At 41.1% G+C, this 19,714-nt stretch overlaps 1 protein-coding gene across 8 annotated transcripts in view; it reads right to left on the bottom strand.

Annotated features, from left to right (window-relative positions):
* ABCC5 (ATP binding cassette subfamily C member 5) overlaps positions 1 to 19,714 on the bottom strand; it is a 48,086-nt gene that overhangs the window by 10,850 nt on the left and 17,522 nt on the right. For 4 of the 8 annotated variants that reach the window (XM_088669289.1, XM_035133620.3, XM_088669291.1 and 1 more), the window contains 18 exons: positions 17,386 to 17,552; positions 16,976 to 17,131; positions 16,531 to 16,678; positions 12,070 to 12,303; positions 11,118 to 11,291; positions 10,162 to 10,309; positions 9,585 to 9,733; positions 9,030 to 9,137; positions 7,153 to 7,503; positions 6,422 to 6,493; positions 5,914 to 6,038; positions 5,529 to 5,601; positions 4,761 to 4,964; positions 4,015 to 4,158; positions 3,716 to 3,818; positions 3,052 to 3,236; positions 1,764 to 1,910; positions 609 to 738 (listed from right to left, as the gene is read on the bottom strand). In XM_088669289.1, the coding sequence (XP_088525415.1) occupies positions 609 to 738; positions 1,764 to 1,910; positions 3,052 to 3,236; positions 3,716 to 3,818; positions 4,015 to 4,158; positions 4,761 to 4,964; positions 5,529 to 5,601; positions 5,914 to 6,038; positions 6,422 to 6,493; positions 7,153 to 7,503; positions 9,030 to 9,137; positions 9,585 to 9,733; positions 10,162 to 10,309; positions 11,118 to 11,291; positions 12,070 to 12,303; positions 16,531 to 16,678; positions 16,976 to 17,131; positions 17,386 to 17,552 (2,818 nt within the window). Of the gene's footprint in view, positions 1 to 608; positions 739 to 1,763; positions 1,911 to 3,051; positions 3,237 to 3,715; positions 3,819 to 4,014; positions 4,159 to 4,760; positions 4,965 to 5,528; positions 5,602 to 5,913; positions 6,039 to 6,421; positions 6,494 to 7,152; positions 7,504 to 9,029; positions 9,138 to 9,584; positions 9,734 to 10,161; positions 10,310 to 11,117; positions 11,292 to 12,069; positions 12,304 to 12,745; positions 14,556 to 16,530; positions 16,679 to 16,975; positions 17,132 to 17,385; positions 17,553 to 19,714 lie in introns of those variants that run through there. The other 4 variants (XM_035133621.3, XM_088669293.1, XM_088669292.1 and 1 more) reach the window with 4 other exon arrangements.

Here is a 19,714-nt window from a genome sequence, read left to right as displayed (position 1 = left end):
TAAATAATTTTTGATGGATGTAAATGTGGAAAACTGATTTGAATGGTTATAGTAAAATATGCACGGATGTATATGCAAAATGAACCATGGAAAGAGAAGAAGGGACGTTTTGTCAAATGTTTATTTGGAATTGTAAAATTGAAAATGTAATAAAAATTATTTTTTAAAACTCCACTAGTTTTCAGTAAGGACTTTCCCTGGGCTGCTTTGGGAGGCAGAGGGTAGGATATAAATTTGACAAATACATAAAAGAAATTACTCTGCCCCACCAGTCATAGATGTGTTTCGTATTTTACATGCATTTTTAAAATTTTCCATAACATCTTGGGGGGGGGTGTTTCAACATGCTAAAAAAAGGATGTGGTGCAGTCATATTGGAACCACACCACTTCAAATTGGCAGTTATTCTTGTATATTTATTTTCCACATGGGTATGGGTTATATGCTTGAATGTCAGCCAATTTTTTTTTAAAAAAGAATCTACACATAGAAAGCTTGTCACCAGAAGAGGTAGCCCTGGCAGAAACACATCCTTTCCACAGTTACCAGTTAGTCCAAACAGGTCACTTACAGAGACCAAGTATAGGTCATTAACAGAGACCAATTACCTTCATCCATGTCTTTGGAGAACCTATTAAGAATTCGCCCTGCAGGAGTTGTATCAAAAAATTTCATAGGGCTGCGAAGAATCCGTCGGAAGAGCTCATCATGGAGCCTGGAGGAGGCTCGCAATGTCCCCTGCAATGACAATAAAGGAAGTTTGTGGCATTAGAATAAGATATCTGGTATATGCACTTAAAACTGCCTGGGGCTCATGGGAGGTGGTCCAACATCTGGAAGGACAGATTCCCATCCCTGGCTGACAGGCTTCAAAACGGAGATTCACAGAACATCTCTCAAGATCTTTCCCACTAGCTCCTTTCAAGAGAAGAGGCTAGGCTATTGCAACCACAAGGAAGCATCTCTCCTTTCCTTCCTCACAATGCAAGAAGTGAAGGTACCAAAAGAAAAAGCAGACTGTGCAGAGAAATAGCCCTGGGAATGCTTTCTAACTGGTATCTGGGATGACTCAAACTAGGGTGGTGGCAACTGGACAGATGGGGAGGGGGAGAATCTTCAGTCCATGGGTAAGCCAAACAGGGTTCTCATTTGGCTTGCAAGTCTATTTTCCCCGTCACCTGCCCCACAACTGACATCGTATGCAAAATCAGGTGCAGGGCAGGTACAGACGCAGCTGAAAATGAACTAGGAGCCTTAAAGGAGGCATTCAATTGTTCCTTGGAAAGTGGAGCTTGTATTCAATACACTTTAAATCTTCCACCAAATGCCACCTTGCTGGGACTGTTTGCTGCACTCAAGAGAAGCTCCCAAGCACAGGCAAAGTCAGGTTGGTAGGTGGTGCAGATTAATGGTGGCTACAAATGCTGCTGGGATCCCCTGGGCTCAGGAACTCCAGAGTGGAATGAAACCCAGCCAAAAGCAGATTTGGCAGCCGAGCACCAATCAGCTGTGACTACAAATCCCATTTTCAGCAGGGATCTCCATTTGTAGCCCAGTCTGAGTGTGCTTCCGATTCTTTCCCTTGAATCTGAGTCACCTGACACATCATGGGATGACAGGCAGGTACCAAAAGGAAATGAAGGAATATTTCTCTGTGATACGACACAAAGCTGGCTCACCTCAGTGAACCTGGCCATTGGACTCTGCTGCACAAAACGAAAAAACCCGCCATTCTGTTCCTGCCTCTGGGGACATACACATACCTTGACAAAGACGACGCCACGCACAACCTTCAGAATCAGCATGATACCCATTGAGAGCGCATAGATGCCAGCGTAGTAATGCATATGTGGGTTGTCCTTCATACTGCTGCTCACAACTGTTTCATTTCCCAACATGAGAGTAGAGTTCTATTAAAAATCAAGAACATACACAGGATATAGATTTGCCCTGTTTCACAGTCAGTTGACCAAACTTTAGATTACCCTCGAATTTCTATATTTCTATGAATGAAACTCTGCTGGTAGAATTTTTAGAGTCCTTCTGGAAGTCTAGGATAATATGGTTAAATATGCACTTTAACGTCAAAGCAAATATTTAATTAAACCATCAAATCAGGCTCACAAGTTTGTTCTTGCAACAATATAAGGCCAAGTTCCCTCTGAGGTAAAGTTATTTTGGCTGACAATTATCTTGAAAAAAAACTTTCCCTTGTATACATTATTGCACTTACAGATCTGTCATTCTCCATTCTTTTTCCTAGCTCTTTCTAGATACTGGACCAACAGACGCTGTCTCTCAGCCACCTGGTTCTGCTCCAGTATCAAAGCCTCCCTAGAAATAGTTATTAACAATTTTGATTACTAGCTCTCTAAGCTCATTTTGCATATGATTGCTATAAGCTTTAACTACCCCATCTCCCAAAGAGCTTACTTTCTTCTTGTTGTAAATTTCAACAACCTACAAGGTCATGTGGGTAAAATAATATCGACCTACCCTACAAGAGTTAAGTACAGTCAAACCTCAGTTCCCGAACGCCTCCATTTTGGAACATTTTGGCTCTCAAACGTCAAAAACCCGGAAGTAAATGCTCCAGTTTAAGAACGTTTTTCAGAAGCCGAATGTCCAACGCGGCTTCTGCTTGAGTGCAGGAAGCTCTTGCAACCAATTGGAAGCCGCACCTCGGTTGTGAAACATTTCAAAAGCCGAACAGGATTCCGGAACTGATTACGTTCAACAACCGAGGTTTGACTGTACTGCAACAAGACAATGTATGTAAAGCGTTCAGAATGTCTGAAAACACTTTATAAACAACAGATATTTGTGATCCACTGAATGACAGGCTGGTGCTTTAGCAGAGCTGCTGTCTGGCTGGTTCTCATCCTTGTTATGGGAGGATTTGCAGGTGGGCCTGTAGTTCTGTGGAAGAGCACATGCCTTGCAGGATCTAGCCTGGCATTTACAGCTAAAAGGACTGCAGAGACCATGTGATCCCATGAAGACAATCTCTTCTTAATCCACTAGCAAATCAAATATATTGTTGGCTCTTACCCCACTGCCTTGCTTGATCCAGTAACTCAGCCACCAATTGCTGAATGCAGTGCTGCCCACATTCAATATAAAGAGAGCCATGATGATGATAAAAGCAATGGGGCCTCCAGCTGCTTGGATATAGACGCCGTAAACTGACCAAGGGACAGAACCTTTGCCTTTCTCTTCCAGCTGCATGAGTTGACCTAAAACACACACATACACAGGAGGAGGGTGGGGGGAGAGAGAGACAGAGAAGCAAGAAGTGAGCAGACTAACAAGGCAAGACTCAGAGACTGCTATCTGTACTGTGAACGTTTCAGCAGCATCCTTATACAGATTTCCCAATCTATGCATGGCATATATAGTTTAAGAAAACAAATAGATTGATCAGTATTCAGGCCCTCACACCACTCAATGCAAATTTACAAGTGTAACACAAACTTCTCTGTCCTGATGCTGTGTTTTAATGATTAACCAACATCTCTGTGGTACACAAGACCTTAAAGCTTAAAATGCCAAAGGGCAAGATGGGTCATCCACACCTAAACCAGGTTGTCAGCTGTATTGAAAACTATCTGGAATGTACTAAATCCAAACAGAATACACTCATGGACTAGATCACTTTAAGCCAGAGTTCCATTTGAGCAGAAGTTTGCATGCATTTCTGGGTGAAAAATTGTACCTTCTTCCTTCTTAACTGCTTTCTCTTTCTTCACAGATCCTGTTTTAGTGCCTTTATCTGGGTGCCTTTTCAATGAATTGTTTGTGGTTTTCTTTACATTAATCTGGGGGGAAACAAATGGGAGGAATTGGACACAACCTATTTTAACTCTGAAACAGCACATTCAACAAAGATAATTACAGATACAGTTCTCAGTAGAAACTTCCCCTATCCACAAGAAAAAAAAACAATGACTAGTCACTTTCCATGACAGCTGCAACAAATGGCTTGCAAGCATAAGAAAAGGTAGTAACAGATACCTCAATGTGTGGAGTCTCTCCCAGTTGCAGGTTATTAAAAATGGCTGCATAGTCACCATTCAAATTCATCAGATCCTCATGGCTTCCCCTCTCAGTGACACAACCCTCTTTCATGAAGATCACTTCGTCACAATCCACAAGATACTACAAAGCCAAAGACAGGGAGAGAATAATTTCTGTCTGAGGTTGCTATGCCCAAATTCCCTTTTCATTTCCCCCTCCCCAATGTTAATAGGTTATCACGATACCATGAAGCAACTAGCCCAATAAAATAGGTTTAATTACAATTACACCAAAAAGTACTTCCATCTTTTTATCCTGAAACTGTGTCTAGTCAGCTTTACTGAAGAACCTCATTATTGTTTTTTCAAAAGCAGTTTATTTCCGTCTAAAATGTCCATCCCTGTTTTATGATCCACTAGATTTTTCCAAACTTGAAAACCCAACTGCTGCAGCCTCATTTCCGTTTTCTGCACATTAACCACCAGGTCTACTGTGCGTGTGGCTGATTTAATTCTGGATGCATTCCCTTGGTTTCTCCCTGCAGATTCCCTTGGCTGCCTTCCCCTCTACGCTTACACTTACGCCAGTGAAGATGCCTCTTACCTTTCCCCTCTGTAGAGCGATCAGCAATTTTTGGCTTTACAGATTAACAGCTACTCTCAACAGCGGCATCTACCCTCATCCAAACTTACTTTTCCCACGTCAAACTGATGGAGAGGCTGAGGGTAGAACCACAAGTGTACCTGCAGCTGGTGGGTGATAAAGAGAACCGTTTTTGACTTCATGTGCTTCCGTATTGCACTGTTGAATATGTGGTTTCCAACATGGGCATCCAAGGCGCTGAGAGGGTCATCAAGGATGTAAATGTCCTTGTCGCTGTACAGAGCTCGAGCGAGGCTGATTCTCTGGCGCTGCCCCCCACTCAGGTTTGCGCCTCGTTCACCAATCTAAGTTAAAGATGCTTTAGTTACAGGTAGGTAGCCGTGTTGGTCTGAGTCGAAGCAAAATATCTGATATCTGAAGCAAAATATCTGGTATCTGAAGAAGTGTGCATGCACACGAAAGCTCATACCAAAATATAAACTTAGTTGGTCTTTAAGGTGCTACTGAAGGAATTTTTTTAAAGATGCTTTGTTAAAGGATCTCCTTTTTATAGCTTAAGACAAAACAGAAAGACTTTATCTTTCCATTACATTTATATCCTGTCCTTCTTCCAAAGACCTGAGAAGTTGCACGATAGCCCAGCAAGATGGGAATCAGTGTTTATTGGCCCCCAAAAATTGAAGGCCTGCACTACGTTTCCTCTACATTTGAACCAAACCACCTAACCGCTATAGGTCACCGCTATAGCTCACTGGGCTTGTGAATCCTGGGAAGTAAGTGCAGTCAAAGGCAGAAAGAGAACATGACATGGCCAATAGACCAGTACACCAACATGAGGTGTGTGAGAGTGCCTGGCCTTATAGTGAGCTGTTTGCCCTGGGAGAGTGGCTGCCCAACAAGATTCCTACCTCTGTCAAGTCTCCATTAGGTAGGATAGCCAGATCAGGTCTGAGACAGCAGTCATTCAGCACAGTGTTATACCTGGAAAAAACACATATTTAAATAGCAGTGAACAGCAGCATTTCCAGGTATGGTGTTAGCGGCAACAGAGGAAGGAAGGACTGAAAAGGAGCTATGAAAAATTAGAAAAGGAGCAAATATACCAAAGGCCAGAAATTGCAAACTTTTAATCAGACTAAGGCAGGCAGTACATGATATTACAAAACTGCCTCAGAAGGTACGCAATGATAGTATGGAAATAAAGAGACAAATGGAGTATCTTTTTTAACTCACACCAAGCTGGAACAGGCTGAGCATTCACAATTTGTCATTATATTACTACAGCTTACAAACCTTTCTTCTTCAAATTCCTTCCCGAAGAGGATATTGTCTCTAAGTGTTGCATTGAGAATCCAGGCCTGCTGGGCTGCATAAGCAAATGTTCCATCCACAGAAATGCTGCCTTCCAGCAGAGTCATCTGAAACAAGCAGAAGAAAGTCTAGAAATGATGCCATTCCACATCTGTATGGGAAAGTTTCTCCCTCCTTCCTTTCCTCTTATACTCCCCCCTGCCCCGCTCAACCTCTCGAGCACAAAAAAAGCATAGCTTGTTTCAAGTTCAGCATGCATAGCTATTTAAGACTTTTTAAGATCTTAAGCATGCCTCACTTGTTTTTTATGATCCAAGTCTGAGGTCAGATAAATTTTTTATCATGTGGACTAAAGGTACATTGAGCGAAATGCAACTGCTGGCGGCAAAGAGGGTGGCAGCACAGACATCCTGCTCCTCTCACAGGCAGAATGCAAACGCAGCCAGCAAAACAGTGTGAAGAAACAAGAAAACATGAGATTGTTTCTCACCTGTCCTAAAATGGCTGAAATGAACGAGGTTTTCCCACTCCCCACGCTGCCACAAATGCCAACAAGTTTTCCCTAGGTTAGACCATAAAAAGAAATGTTATTGTAACAGAAATAGTACTTCAGGCTAGGAAGAAATCTTATTCACCACTTAAGCATTTAACTGAACAAGTGCAAGGGGTGGGAAGAGGAATCACTGACAATATTAGATTATACAATTGGGAGGGGCGGAGGGAGGGAGGGAGACAAGAAATCTGCAGTACCGGAGAAGACTTTTGCTTTAATTTTTATTTAGATACAATGATATTCCACCTTTCCTCCAATAAGCTCAAGGTGGCATATGTAGTTCTCCTCCCCATTTTATCCTCACAACAACACGTGAGGTAGGTTAGGCTGAGAATGAGCGGGTGGCCTAAGTGAGGATTTGAACCCCGGTCTCCCGGGTCCTAGGTCCAACACCTTAACCACTATGCCACTGGCTCCACACTGTGTTGAAGGGAAGTCACTTTAGCCTTTCGCTTATTATACACAGCACTGGTGTTTATGTGTGAAAACCTATAGGAGCACTCGCATGGACCCTTCCTGTGGGGCTATATAGTAGATCACAGCTCTGTAGCATGCCTGACCCTCTTTTCAGGACTTAAAATGTCTATCATTGCACTGATGTATTTGCCGCAAACACAAAACACAGCCTTTTAAGTTCTGATTCAAAGGAGAGGCTTTTGATTCCTCACCTTCTCGATTTCCAGGTCAACATTGTAAAGAACCCTCTGCAGCCGCACATTTGCTAGATGGACATTTTTGTTCTCCTCCTCCGGGCTTGGCGGTTCGTCGCTGTCGACTAAGAGTTGACCCTTCTGCTCAGCTAGCATTGTCTGCTGTCCCTCGCGTTGTTGCAACTTCATCTTCTCCTTCTTGCCCTTCTCTTTCTTGTCTTTTTTCATTTTAGGAGTCATCTTTGGTGAGCTCTGGACACTGGCATGGGAGGATTCCCATGCCAAGGTGGCATTTTTCACCTCTATGGCGGTGTGTGGGTTGGCTGGTTTTTTCCTTACCATATGAACCTCTTCCATTAGAAACAAACTCTGATAGGAGTTGTGAGAGAGGTGCAAAGATGAGACACCTGGTCAAGACTGGAAGGGGACAAGCCTACGGCACACTCACGCAGCAACACACATCAGGCTATACAGTGGAAGGAAGCTGAAGAGCAAAAGGTAGCTCATTAGTGAAAACTAACTCCAGGTCCACCAAAGGGCCTGGCTAGCCATGAATGTGGTGGTTCTCAGACAGAGAGTCTTCTGCAGAGTCAGCATTCTCTGGACACAAATATGGTTAGGTTCAATATCGTCCCGTCCCCCCCAATATTCATCTTGAATTTCAGGGTTTGGAGGGTGACATAGAGTGACAGGAGGAAGCAGAGGAAAGGTTTGCTCATTAGAAATCCCACAAGACTTAGGGATGCAAAATGTTTCTTAGCCAGTGTTCAGGGAGGCTGAATTCCCTGCACAAAATTCAGTTGCCTAAGAATTTGACAAGTTACAAGAAACTCTGAGGATAGTACAGAGGCTCTTTATCATGTTTTCCACCACATCCATATACTCATATATTCTTAGGTTCCACAATATCTGTCAAACAGTTTGACACAGAAAAATCAGATGAAAACCAAGCAGTTTCCAGTTAGTTAAACCGCTATTTCCAACCAAGATGCACCTTTCCCTCAGATACCAATTCCCAACCCAGAAATAATTATGGGAATTGCAATGGACTACTAAATTAGGTCTACTCTACTCTGAGTAAAACTTAGTTGATTCCTCTTTGTATCTTTTTGTAATGATTCGCTGCTGCTCTCTCAAATAATTAAAAATTATTAAAATGGGCTAAATGGCTAGCTTGCTTGAGGAATTTCTGACTGTTCAAGTGGCAGTATCTTAAAGATCCAATCACCATTTATGCATATAAGATGCATATAAACATACATATGTAAAATAGCTTTGACTTTGGGGAAAGAGCTGGGCTTCAGCCAAAAACTCCTAGAAGCCCAGAGAAAAAGGGAAGGGTGTGGCATATCTAAGCTGCAATGTGCATCCTGGTTGTGTTCAGAGATGCACTCTCAACACACACAGGTCTAGCAGTCCAGACAGCTCTCTACTGCAAAGGACTGAACATCCTAAAATAAGCCGCAGAGTCTCCTGCAACTCACAGGGATTCCACAGAAGAAACAGATATGGTTTTCTGAAGACTGAAAGTCACTGTTCTAAGCAACCCATTGATACTATAAACTATTATGGTTACCTATATGCTTTACTGTAGCCTGAAATCCTCACATTTGCAAATGCATGTTTCTCTACAGGCTTATGCTTAAGAAGGATGCAACCCTACACTCACTTTTACATGGAGGTAAGTGCACATTTTAAGGTTTGAGTCAGTATATTACAGTCAAATAGCCAATCTTGCAATTTCAAGAGAAGTCACTTATGTCCACATCACACTCTTCTTGAGCTGAAAGGAGCTAAGAAGAGACTACACATGAGTGCTCCTAGAAATGCACCTTTGACTACGATAAAGGTCCCAGTCCATGCCAATTAAAAGCAGCAAGATTGTGACTGCTCACCTTAAATCTGTCAGCTGCAACAGATGCTTCAGAAAGAGACTTCACAGAAAAAGGTGTGACTTTCAGAGCAAAGGTCATCGAGTTGAACACTGTAACCACCGTAAAAGCCTGAAACACAAATGGAAGAATTTTTAGCACTATATTTAAAAGGATGCCTCCTCCTGTATCAACCTGCTTAAGCATTAACATCAGCCCAAGAAACCCTGCTTGTAGCCCCAGCCCCTAATGGTGTGGGGGGGGGGGAGAACAGTGCGTGTGAGGGCCTTCTCTGTGGTGGCTCTGTGCCTGTGAAATAACCTCCCCTTTGATATTCCACTGACATTTTGTCAAGGCCCTTGAGGACAGGGGAAGTTTGATCCTAAAGTTGGTAATTATTGCTTTTATTTGTTCACCCCCGATTTTAAAACTACCAAGGTGGAGGAAAGCTCTCTCCACACACTTTCCATAGGAAAGGACAGTAATAGCAATGGGAAGAAGCTAGACCACTTCAGAAGCAGGTATAGGATGATTTCAGCCACCCAGCCTGCCCATTCCCATATCTGAAGTTAACATTACCTGAGCTGCTGTTAGGTCATAGCCAAGGATCATATGAACAGAGAAGGTCACCACACTGGCAATGACCACAACTATGGGAGCCACTCCTACAGTGATACTCTGGACATATCCAACACGTTCCAAGATTTTGCGTTCTTCCTCTCTGATTTCTGAGAATAGAGAACACAACCGCAAAACACATGAGACAAGCAGAACACACATCACATGTCTGAAGCTCTCCGTTTTAGTTAGATAACTTTATCAGTCATGACATCACAGATATGCTCCAGAACCAAACTTATAGGTGAACAAAATGATGATATAGATTAGTACTAATACCCAAAATAAATAATATGCCTATGTTTTAGGTTTTAAAATGCCCAGCACTGGAGTGGGTGACTTTTAAGACTAGCAATCCCAAGCAATGAAGGAAGATTGGCTCTCGCATTACAAACAGCCACACAAGTTCAACAACAGTGGGAAAGAAGTTTCCAGTGTCATGACCAGGTTTCAGCCGAAGCAGAGTGCTAAATGATCTAGCAAGGTCTCTTTATTGCCAAATTGTTGAGAGGTGGAGAGAAAGAAAACTGACACTCACTTTGAACACTCTGAGAGAAGGCTTTGACCCAGGCATACATTTTAATAAACTTAATGTAATTAAGAACTTCATTCATTTTCTGGACACGCTCATCGGTTGCAGACACACACTGCCTTCTGAAATAAGCCGTGAGACGGGATGCAAACATCTGCAATGAAAAGAGGCACCATAAAACCCAAGAGCGGACACAGTAGGATCCCCTTTGACAACAAACAACACAGATTAATCGAAGTTCACCAGGGCTGTGCTAGATGATTTAACGGTGGTTTTCTCATCTCTAGGGGTCTTGCTGCCCAAGAAGGAAGGAAGGCTATCTGAAAGCATCCAGGCACAGGATAAGTGGCAGGGAGCATTAAAAGGAAATAACAAAGTCTGCCACGAACAAACCACGTTTCCTTTATCTTGCTTAAAGCTACAACTTTCTAAATGCAGTAATATTCAGAAGACTTTTTTTTAGTAAAAACAATTTAGGGTTATGTTTTTGTATGGCAGTCATTGTACTAGTTTTAAAAAACTGTTTAGATATTGGGTGTTTAGGTTGTATGTGATGTACTGTTTGCAATATGATTAACATTCTGTATTGTGTATTAACTAAATATATTACAAGGGGTATTTTTTATTTAAAAAAATTATATTTTTAGACTTTATTGTTTTTACAGACATTTCCCTAAATAGTTTAATCAAAAAGCATTGGGAACTATATCTATTTGTGTGGTTGACTTCTTTGCAGATTTACCACAACTGTAATTGATCCTAATTTCTGTGTATCATCTAGCAAAGAAGATCCATGTTTGACCTTCATATGTGACTATCAACATGCAGCTGACACGCTTTTTCCTTTACACAAAGGAAGTACTACTTGTATAAAAAATGAATCACATTTGATTGAAGCAGACCTTCTGACCTCTCCTTCCTAAATACACCTTCAACTCATATGCAAATAGGCACCTACTCACCATCGCTGGGTAGAAGAGAATGAAGACTGCCGATCCCAAAAAACCTGTTGGTCCCAGTATGATGACGTTATAAACCATGCCAAGAATAGCAATGATAGGACCTCCAGCCAACAAGCTACCCACTGCTGTCGCCTCATACATTCTCTGTCCATCATTAGAACACATGTTTATGAGCTGAAACACAATGCAAATGAAAGATGACCAGGGAGAAGAGATGCACATTATCCTCAGAAGATCTAACTCCTATTATTTACAGGTAGCTTTTCTGCACATGTACAACAACAATTTAATTCATTTTGTTTTTTTTAAAAAACAACTACCGGTCAATAAAATTGAACACTAAAAGGTAGCTATGGAGCAATACGGCAAGAAAGAAAGAAACTCCAAATGACTTTTTAAATCCAAAGGTGGGCAAAGAAAACTTCCCAGCAAGGGAATTCCACATTTGAGTACCACTGCAGAAGAAGTCCTGCACTTGATATCCATCAATTGTATAGCCAGGAAGGGCCAACTGAATAGCTTAGATGGGTAATGCTGGCCTTTCAGGTAAGTCTGCCCCACCCCATGCCAAGCCAATTAAGATGAAATGCAAGAGCAAAGGCACTTGCAGATAAATACTCTTTGAAGCAAGCACAGCAGACCATTTTTTGCTTCCCACCTTCAGAAGTCTTGTTATCCTTCCTGGCTTTACTTTAACCAGGACTAGTTCAGGTAACGACTAAACAGCATGTTATCAGAAGGCGCTTGGAACAGGTTAAGGCTGTGGAGGGGAACACACAGAGCCCTCTGCATAAACTGCTTGCCTGAGTTAACTGTCTAGCTGGGGGCAGGATCTGCTTCATTCGAACTGCAGGTTACTCTGAGTATGTGGGGGCATCCCCACACCACCCACTCTCACCTCCCCCCAGGTGTTTTTGCTTTTTCAAAGGCAAAAGGATGCATTTCAGCCTACCTCTCCCAAAGACTTTTCCTTGATATATTTCAGCTTGAGTATTTTCTTAAAAGCCATGGTAAGGATAGCTCCGCGCAGCCTGACCCCAGTGCGGTAATTTAAAGCCCAAGTTAAAGCCAAGGACCAGGAGCGCACTATCTCTGTCATTAAGAGGCCGAAAACTAACAAGAGGCCGTACTGCAGGTTGGGCTCCGTCTGCTGCGTGTATTCAAGGAGGTGTTTCACAACAAAGGCCTACAGGGAGAAATGCAAACGTGCATGAACACCTCAATGTGCCAGAGGAACCATTTAATTGTTTTATGTTAAGTTAGAATTAAGGAGCTACTTCATTTCCAGTAAGAAATATGTATTGTTGATTGGAAGTCTTTGGAACCACAGCTATTAAATAATCCATGCTGAAAACAAGAAGTAAGTCAAAATTCAGCAAGTGAAATAATTTGGAACTTTCCAATGGTTTATAAGAAAATCCTGCTCCTTGAGGTAGTCTAACTTAACATAAATTTGTCAGTTAGCTGAAAGCAATCCATCATCATATTCTTTATAGTAATCTGTACTTATGCAAAAACAGAGCACATCTTTTTTAAAAATAAAAAATAAAAGATATACACATGACATTAAGACCTTTTTTATTTCTTTGTTTCAAACGTGCTTATTTGATAAAAAGGAACAAATGTACCTACAGTTGAACTGGGGAAGAGTGTGAGAAGGACATTTTGCAAAACATTCCTGAAAATAAACATCAGCAGTTTAATAGTAAAGAAAAGCACAAGCAAGAAAATAAAAAAGGCGATAGCAACAATTAAAAATTAAAAAAATGCAACCCTTCACCCACTCCCCCCTGGCCTCCCCCCTCAAAAGACAAAAACAATTTTACCTCGGCAATCACATTTCAAACACCACCTGCAAAGAGAGAGGGAAACAGCACCAAAGCACAAGTCCCCCATCGGGTGTGCTGACCAAGGGGCACAGTGCAGTACACAACTCATGTTCATCGCAATATTAAGTACTAATAAATGGAAGCAGTAACTTTATTATTATTTTGTGAAGTACCACCATATTAAAATGGATAAAACATCTCACAAACACTGTACAAAAAAAGAAAGAAAAGAAAGGTGCTGTGGAAAACATACAAATCTGCACACACAAGGAAAAGTTATACAAGGCCTGAATCCAACATACAGTCTGGCTTCCGACACAAAACCAAGTTAAAACTTCACATACACACAGAATTTAAACGATACATGGAAAAGCAGAGCCAGTATTTGTTCACAAAGTCCGAGGAAGAGCGAAACTTGTGCGGCTAGTCAGGAAGACTTCCAAGGCCAGGTGGGCTTTCGTGATTGGTTTAACAGAGCTCTACTATGATAAGGCTTCCCAGTTGGACTTTTTCAACGATGCCTACAGATGCTGGCGCTTAGGGTTCTTTAATCAGAGCTGAAGTACCTTTGCCAACCACAAAAATCTGAAACCAAGGCAGCGGTTTGGGAAGGCTTTCAGAGTCCGCAAGAAGTCCTCTTGACTAAACTAAGGTTTGCAAATCAGAGTTCTGTGCAACACAAGAATGGATGGGAAACGAATGCACACTGCTTCAAGCAAAGGTAAGAGCTGCTAAAGCCCAGCATCAAGTGACAGATTAAAAAAATGGAGGCAGAACAAGCACGCGAGTCCTGAGGTAGTCAATTCTGAATGTCATAATCGGGAACTCAACTGTATAGCATTTCTCCCATGCGCTTCCACATGCACATGTTAAGAGCCAGGTGTCCATCATGTTCCCAAAGTGACCATTTAAAGCACAAAAAGAGAGCCTTATATAAATTCCTGATCAAAGTGCAACAGCTCATGTTTCAAGGTTATGTAAGCCAGCTTTCTCCTCCACTGGCCTTGCTTTACATCCTTCATGTTCAAGACGTGGTTTGGTGTTACTTAAGCAAGAAGGTATTTGGTTCTTTCCTAGCATTCAATCCTACAAAGGCAGCTGAGTCAGTGGAAGAGCCCATAACTCCTCAGCCAAACTTCACAACACAGACAGGTGTGGTACAGGAAAAAGAGTCTCTAGCAGAGCATGTGCAAAATCAGAAGGAATTCTCTTCTTCTCTAATTTAGAGTGTTCCTTTTTATTGCACACGAAATCAGAAACTCCAGTGCAGAATAAGAGATGTTGCTTACACTTATTTAAGATTTGAAGAAAGTTGTTATAGCAATATTAAAAGGAAAAATGACAACATTTTCAATCTTATAACTTTGTTTTGGTTAAAGCAGTGAAGAGAATACCATCATATAAAACTGTACAAAAATTATAGCTACCAAAACTAGCAGAGGTATGGGAAATTACTTCTGAAAACTATCATGGAAATAGCTGCCCTTAGCTGCCTGACTATCTTAAGCATTCCCATGAATAAACGTCACCTTACCTTTCATCTTGGCGTTGGATTCTGCCCAGCTTGACTGTCTCATTCTGATCGCAGAATACAGCCATCCTGGAAATTCTAAAGAACAGCTTCTGTCATTGGTTCCACTACAGAGAAAAATCCCCCCCAGCCGCATCCAGCTTTTACAGCACAAAGGAAGCTGTGACTGGAGTTGAACTGGAAGAGTTGGAGGCTTACCTCAAATAGCTCCCCCTTCCAACCTCCCTCCCCACACCCCACAATACACCTTCAAAAACTAAATGAGGAATCAAACTGCACTTCACTGCAACAGGAACTTTTGCTGTTCTTCCAAAGAGAAAAATCCAAATTTTATACCTTTGGCAGGACTGAGCAAACCTGAACATGAAATGCTTAGCAGCCCCCACAATGGAACATATTTTTAAAAGTTACATCTCATTCTGAGCTCTACAGGCATTAGACAAACCCATGTTGTCTCAACTGGATGAAGGGTAAATATGAGTCTGAAAACAGTGCCAGGAAAGAATTTTTTACAAAATATACTTTAAAGGGGGAGGGGGCCAGACTATTGAACATCTGGATATACAAGGAACTTACGGACAGTAACACCTCTATGTTTAAGAATTTTAAGAACTGCTGCTTTCCATTAGCATACCATGTTTACTGCTGAGAATGGCGATTTGCAAAAATGGCTCATCTTTACTTAGCAATACAAAAGGGTAAATTGGATACTCTGTTTTCAAGCACCACTCTCACACGAAAAGATTTAGAAACAAAAAACAAAAAAACAAAACACTGATATTTCAGCAGGAACAGCAATTAGGTTTCAAAGTACAGTAGTGAGGTAGTAAGGATTCCTCTCTTGTTCTAGACAATAAAGTCAATTAATAGAGTTCTTCATTCAGAGAACACAGGTTACTAAGTAATGGAGGATGTGCACAGATTAGGTACATCCTAATCCAGCACGGAGTATATTCTATTCAGTTCCTTCCTGTCTTGCATTTTGGTTTGATGGATTGGAATCATGCAGTCCAAAGATATAAGGGGCAACTCTGCTACCAACTCTATGCTAGAGGTAAGAGCATCCACAGGGCCCTGTAGTGAAACAATGACAGAAGCTCTTCTTGGGGGAAGCTTGTTCTGATTAAACCTCATTCTTACTGGCAATTAAAAGCATTATCAAATAAAGCCTCTTGCAAGTGATTCAAAATTCCACCACCAGCTATTAACAAACAAAACAGAACAAAGAAAACCAAGAAAAACTACTTACTCCCTTCTTAACAAGGAACGCGATAAAACTTTTGAGATTTAAGAAAATGAGTGGGATTTGGAAATTTTAAAAAAGAGAGACAAAAGACAAGACTGTTTTTAACATTAACCTCAGCTGTACTTACCCAAGCATTGAACCATCCCGCTTAACAGCACACTGAAATGTGTACTACAAGCAATAACACTGCTCCTACTCCTCAAGGGAAATTTGTAGAGAATAGATTTAGTTAAGATGTTAAAGAGTAAATCTTGCACAGCACGTGCAACAAACAGGCGACAAAAAAAAAATGCTGTGAATGTCAAGTCCTACATGCTGCATCTTCATTACCACCTACAAGTAGCAGCTACAGTCTTCCAATCATGCCACCAGAAGGATAATCTATCCAACTGCCTTTTCAAAGAAGTCGAACAACACTAGCTCTGCAGAATCCTCTGAGCCCTGTTTCCTACAGATCTTAAGAAGTGATTTAGTACCAGCACTCCATTCCATTTCTTGCAGAGAGCACTCAAAGCAAGTGACCTAACAAAGGACTGCTTTGCTGCTTTCCCCCAAAATTCATTACCCTCCCATATCCGGCCACCTGGTACAAACAATAAAAACCGCAACATACACACAGAACAGTTTGAAAGCTTTAAGATTCCCGCAGCATTCTGAAAAGACTTGTTCATTTTCTGCAAACTGCAAGGCATATTTCTAACTAATCAAAACATTTAGAAGATCCTCTGCAAGAACTTGGAATACATTAGCACTGGCCATGGGATGGAGCCCACTCTGGATGTTAGACAAAGGATGGATAGTACTTACTGGTCCACAGAAGCCAGCAAGTTGTGTGACCATCAAGCACACTATGGAAATGATGAGCCTGGTGCGACAGAAGACCCATACGACCCTTCGGAGAGAGGCATCATCTGGCCCACGTTCATGCAGTTCTCGCTGCCACAATCTTTCCAGCCTGGAACACAAAATACAGATGTAAGGAATCTCACTTCCATTTTCTTCAACATCAAATAACATGAACTAAATGGGACAAGAGTGGTAATTTTTTAATAAAGAAAGGAGGAGAAAGAAGAAGATCCAAAGGGGAGTCACTGGCATAGCCCTTAATTAAAAATAAAATAATAAAAATAGGATAGGAGAAATTTACAGAAAGAAGTCAGAACAGCCTTCAATCACCACCTGACATAACATCTTACAGTAGGCTATTCCAAGGGAAGCAAATCTGTTTAGAGACAACATAACAAAAACATACCTTCTGCAGTTAACCTCTGATGACTCATGAGTTGATAAGGACCATACATCTTCTGTGAACAGTTCTCCTTTCTTATAGGCTGTTCGTGCCAGAGGAGTAAGCCAAGAGAATGTCAAATAGGAGAAAAGTCCGGCATTGTCTATTGGATGTAGATGTCTATAATTAGAGGAGAAGAGATATTATAACAAAACCAAAAGCATAAAACACACTACAGCTTTCAGAAGTAAAATAAGACCTTTATTTATTCAAGATGGTGGCTGCCACTTTTTCTTAGCAAGCTTAGCCGTATGAGTGGGAACTCACTTTTAAAAATCAAAGTTGCTATTTTTCCAACAAGCATGCTTCTAGCACCTCTAAACACTTCTGTTTTCAGATCAGCTGTGTCTGTAGTTCAATACACAAAGTCTTACTTCGAAGTAGTCCGGATAGGTTTCATCAAGTTCAAGCCATGGTGATATTTTCCTCTGTGATGGCCCTCATCCAACACACCCAAGTGAGAATTTGTATTTGTTGGGACATCTAAGGGAAGACCTTCTGCCCGAGCAGCTGTTTCCATTGCATCTTGGAATTCAAACGGCTTGACAGGAAAAAACAGAATGCAAATAAATTGGATTGGATTTAAAAACATTATTTCTGCCTCAGGCCATTTCATATCTTAAGGATCCTAGCAGGATGGCAGAGCACATACTTTGCATATCCCACTTCAGTCTCTGACACCTCCAGGTAAAAGTGGGAAAGACTCCATCCAGAAACCATGGCTAGGCACTGCCAGTCCGTGTTGACAATGCTGAATTAGATGGGCCAAAGGTTTGAACCTGTATCAGTCAGCTTCCTGTATTCCAAGCAATTCCATGGCCCTGCTTGATGGGGGCTAGTGCATTCCCATCTACAATAGGAAAACCACAGGATTGCTCTTTGCTGGAGGGAATGGCATCAGATCATCTTTTATCTTCTTCTCTGACTGAATATCTGGTGACTGGCAGACTGCATCATATCCCTCAGAGAAACAGTCTGAAGACCACCAGTAGTTTGCATTTAAATTATAATCCCTCAAGCAACATTTCTCCTATGGGTCTGAGTCATGGGGCACCATATTGCCAGGGGAATTGAAATCTACATAGCCACAACACAGCCCTCCACCATCTAATCCAGTGACATATGTAGAATCTACAGAATTCCAGCTTTCCAGGGGGAGATACCATAACATTATTATTATTATTATTATTATTATATAATTTATAGAGCATTAAGAAAAGGGAATGCCAGTTCTAGGATAAGAAACTAACACTGTCTTTTGTGGTGCTTCCAGCAAGTTGGAACCAGGACTTCTATATGTCCTGCTAGGATTTTCCCTTGACCTTACTCACTCCTGCTGCATGCGTCTGAAAATTGAAGTTCCATTTTGCTATTACAGTATGGTTAATAGACCCATCATTCCTTGCCTCCCTTTCCTGGCTGATGAAAATAGTTCTCATCTGGTACATTGCTATATCTGATTTGTTTCTTTTTGGCAACACCCAGCGCATACACCCAGAAAAGTTTTTACAAGATCCTATTAACAACCAAAGTTAATAATTTCAAAACACTGGATGAAACAAGTGCGACACCATTTAATAATAATAATAATAATTTATTATTTATACCCCGCCCATCTGGCCGGGTTCCCCCAGCCACTCTGGGCGGCTTCCAACAAAACAGAAATTCTAAAATACAGAAATCCATCAAACATTAAAATACAGAAATCCATCACACATTAAAAGCTTCCCTAAAGCTGCAAATTAATGTGGTTTCTCCACCCACTCCAGAGCAGCTTTTCAAAAATGAATATCTAATTTGCTTGCTTTGGATAATTTGAAAAGGATATTCTGTGTCAAGCAAACCCATTTCATTGATTTGTGCCAACTCCAATTCATCAATGTCATTGATTTTGAATTGATTTCAAACAAATCAAAATCCTCCAATCAGGAGAAATTCTGATTGCTCCTTAGGAGAAAGACATTTGCTACAAAATGTTCAACTCTATGTACGCACCAAAGTTTCCATAACTTTATCAATTTGTCCTACAAAAGTCATAGCAGACATAACTCTTAAAGAAACAACAATTCCTTCCTACTTGCATGCAACTTGGAAAAAAGTATTTATCCTTCAAAAGGAAGGAGAAGTTATTGCATATACTACCAAGCTCTGGAGGCCCAGAAAAGTGTATCCTTTCTACATAAACCATCACGAACCATGAGCGCATTAGCCTATATTAGGGTGGTCAAGTTAGGCCTAGCAACAAAGGGTGCCCTTAATAAGGCAGAGCTAAGTCCAGCTGTCATTGTTCCTTGGCCTAGAATACCACTCCTGAAATTAACTAGCAAACACCAATTGTCAGGTTGTTTTTTTTAAAATTTACTCACCTTTTCAAGCAGGGGAATCTGTAGATATCTCACGTGTGACAAAGAGAGGAGTGTTCAATTAGGATGTCGGAAACCTAGCCCACTGATTCTTGAAGTGGGCTTGGGCAAGTCACTAATTAACTTACAAGAATGCCACAAAGCTAAAATACCACATGATGCTGCTAGCAGCAAGAATACCCAATACTTTACAGATTCTTTTTAAAATAATGTTCTTTAAAGATGTGCTTTATAATTTTGCTTTCTTACAAGACAGATGACTTAATGACTTTTTACAGACAGGAGAATCTAACAGTATAAACTAACAGAATAATAGTATAATCTAATCTCCAATATATAA

This window comes from Zootoca vivipara, chromosome 5 (genome assembly GCF_965207765.1).
Source record: "Zootoca vivipara chromosome 5, rZooViv2.hap1.1, whole genome shotgun sequence".
NCBI lineage: Eukaryota > Metazoa > Chordata > Lepidosauria > Squamata > Lacertidae > Zootoca > Zootoca vivipara.
The sequence above is the reverse complement of the archived record's forward strand: the minus strand, read 5'-3'. Positions and strand labels throughout refer to the sequence as shown.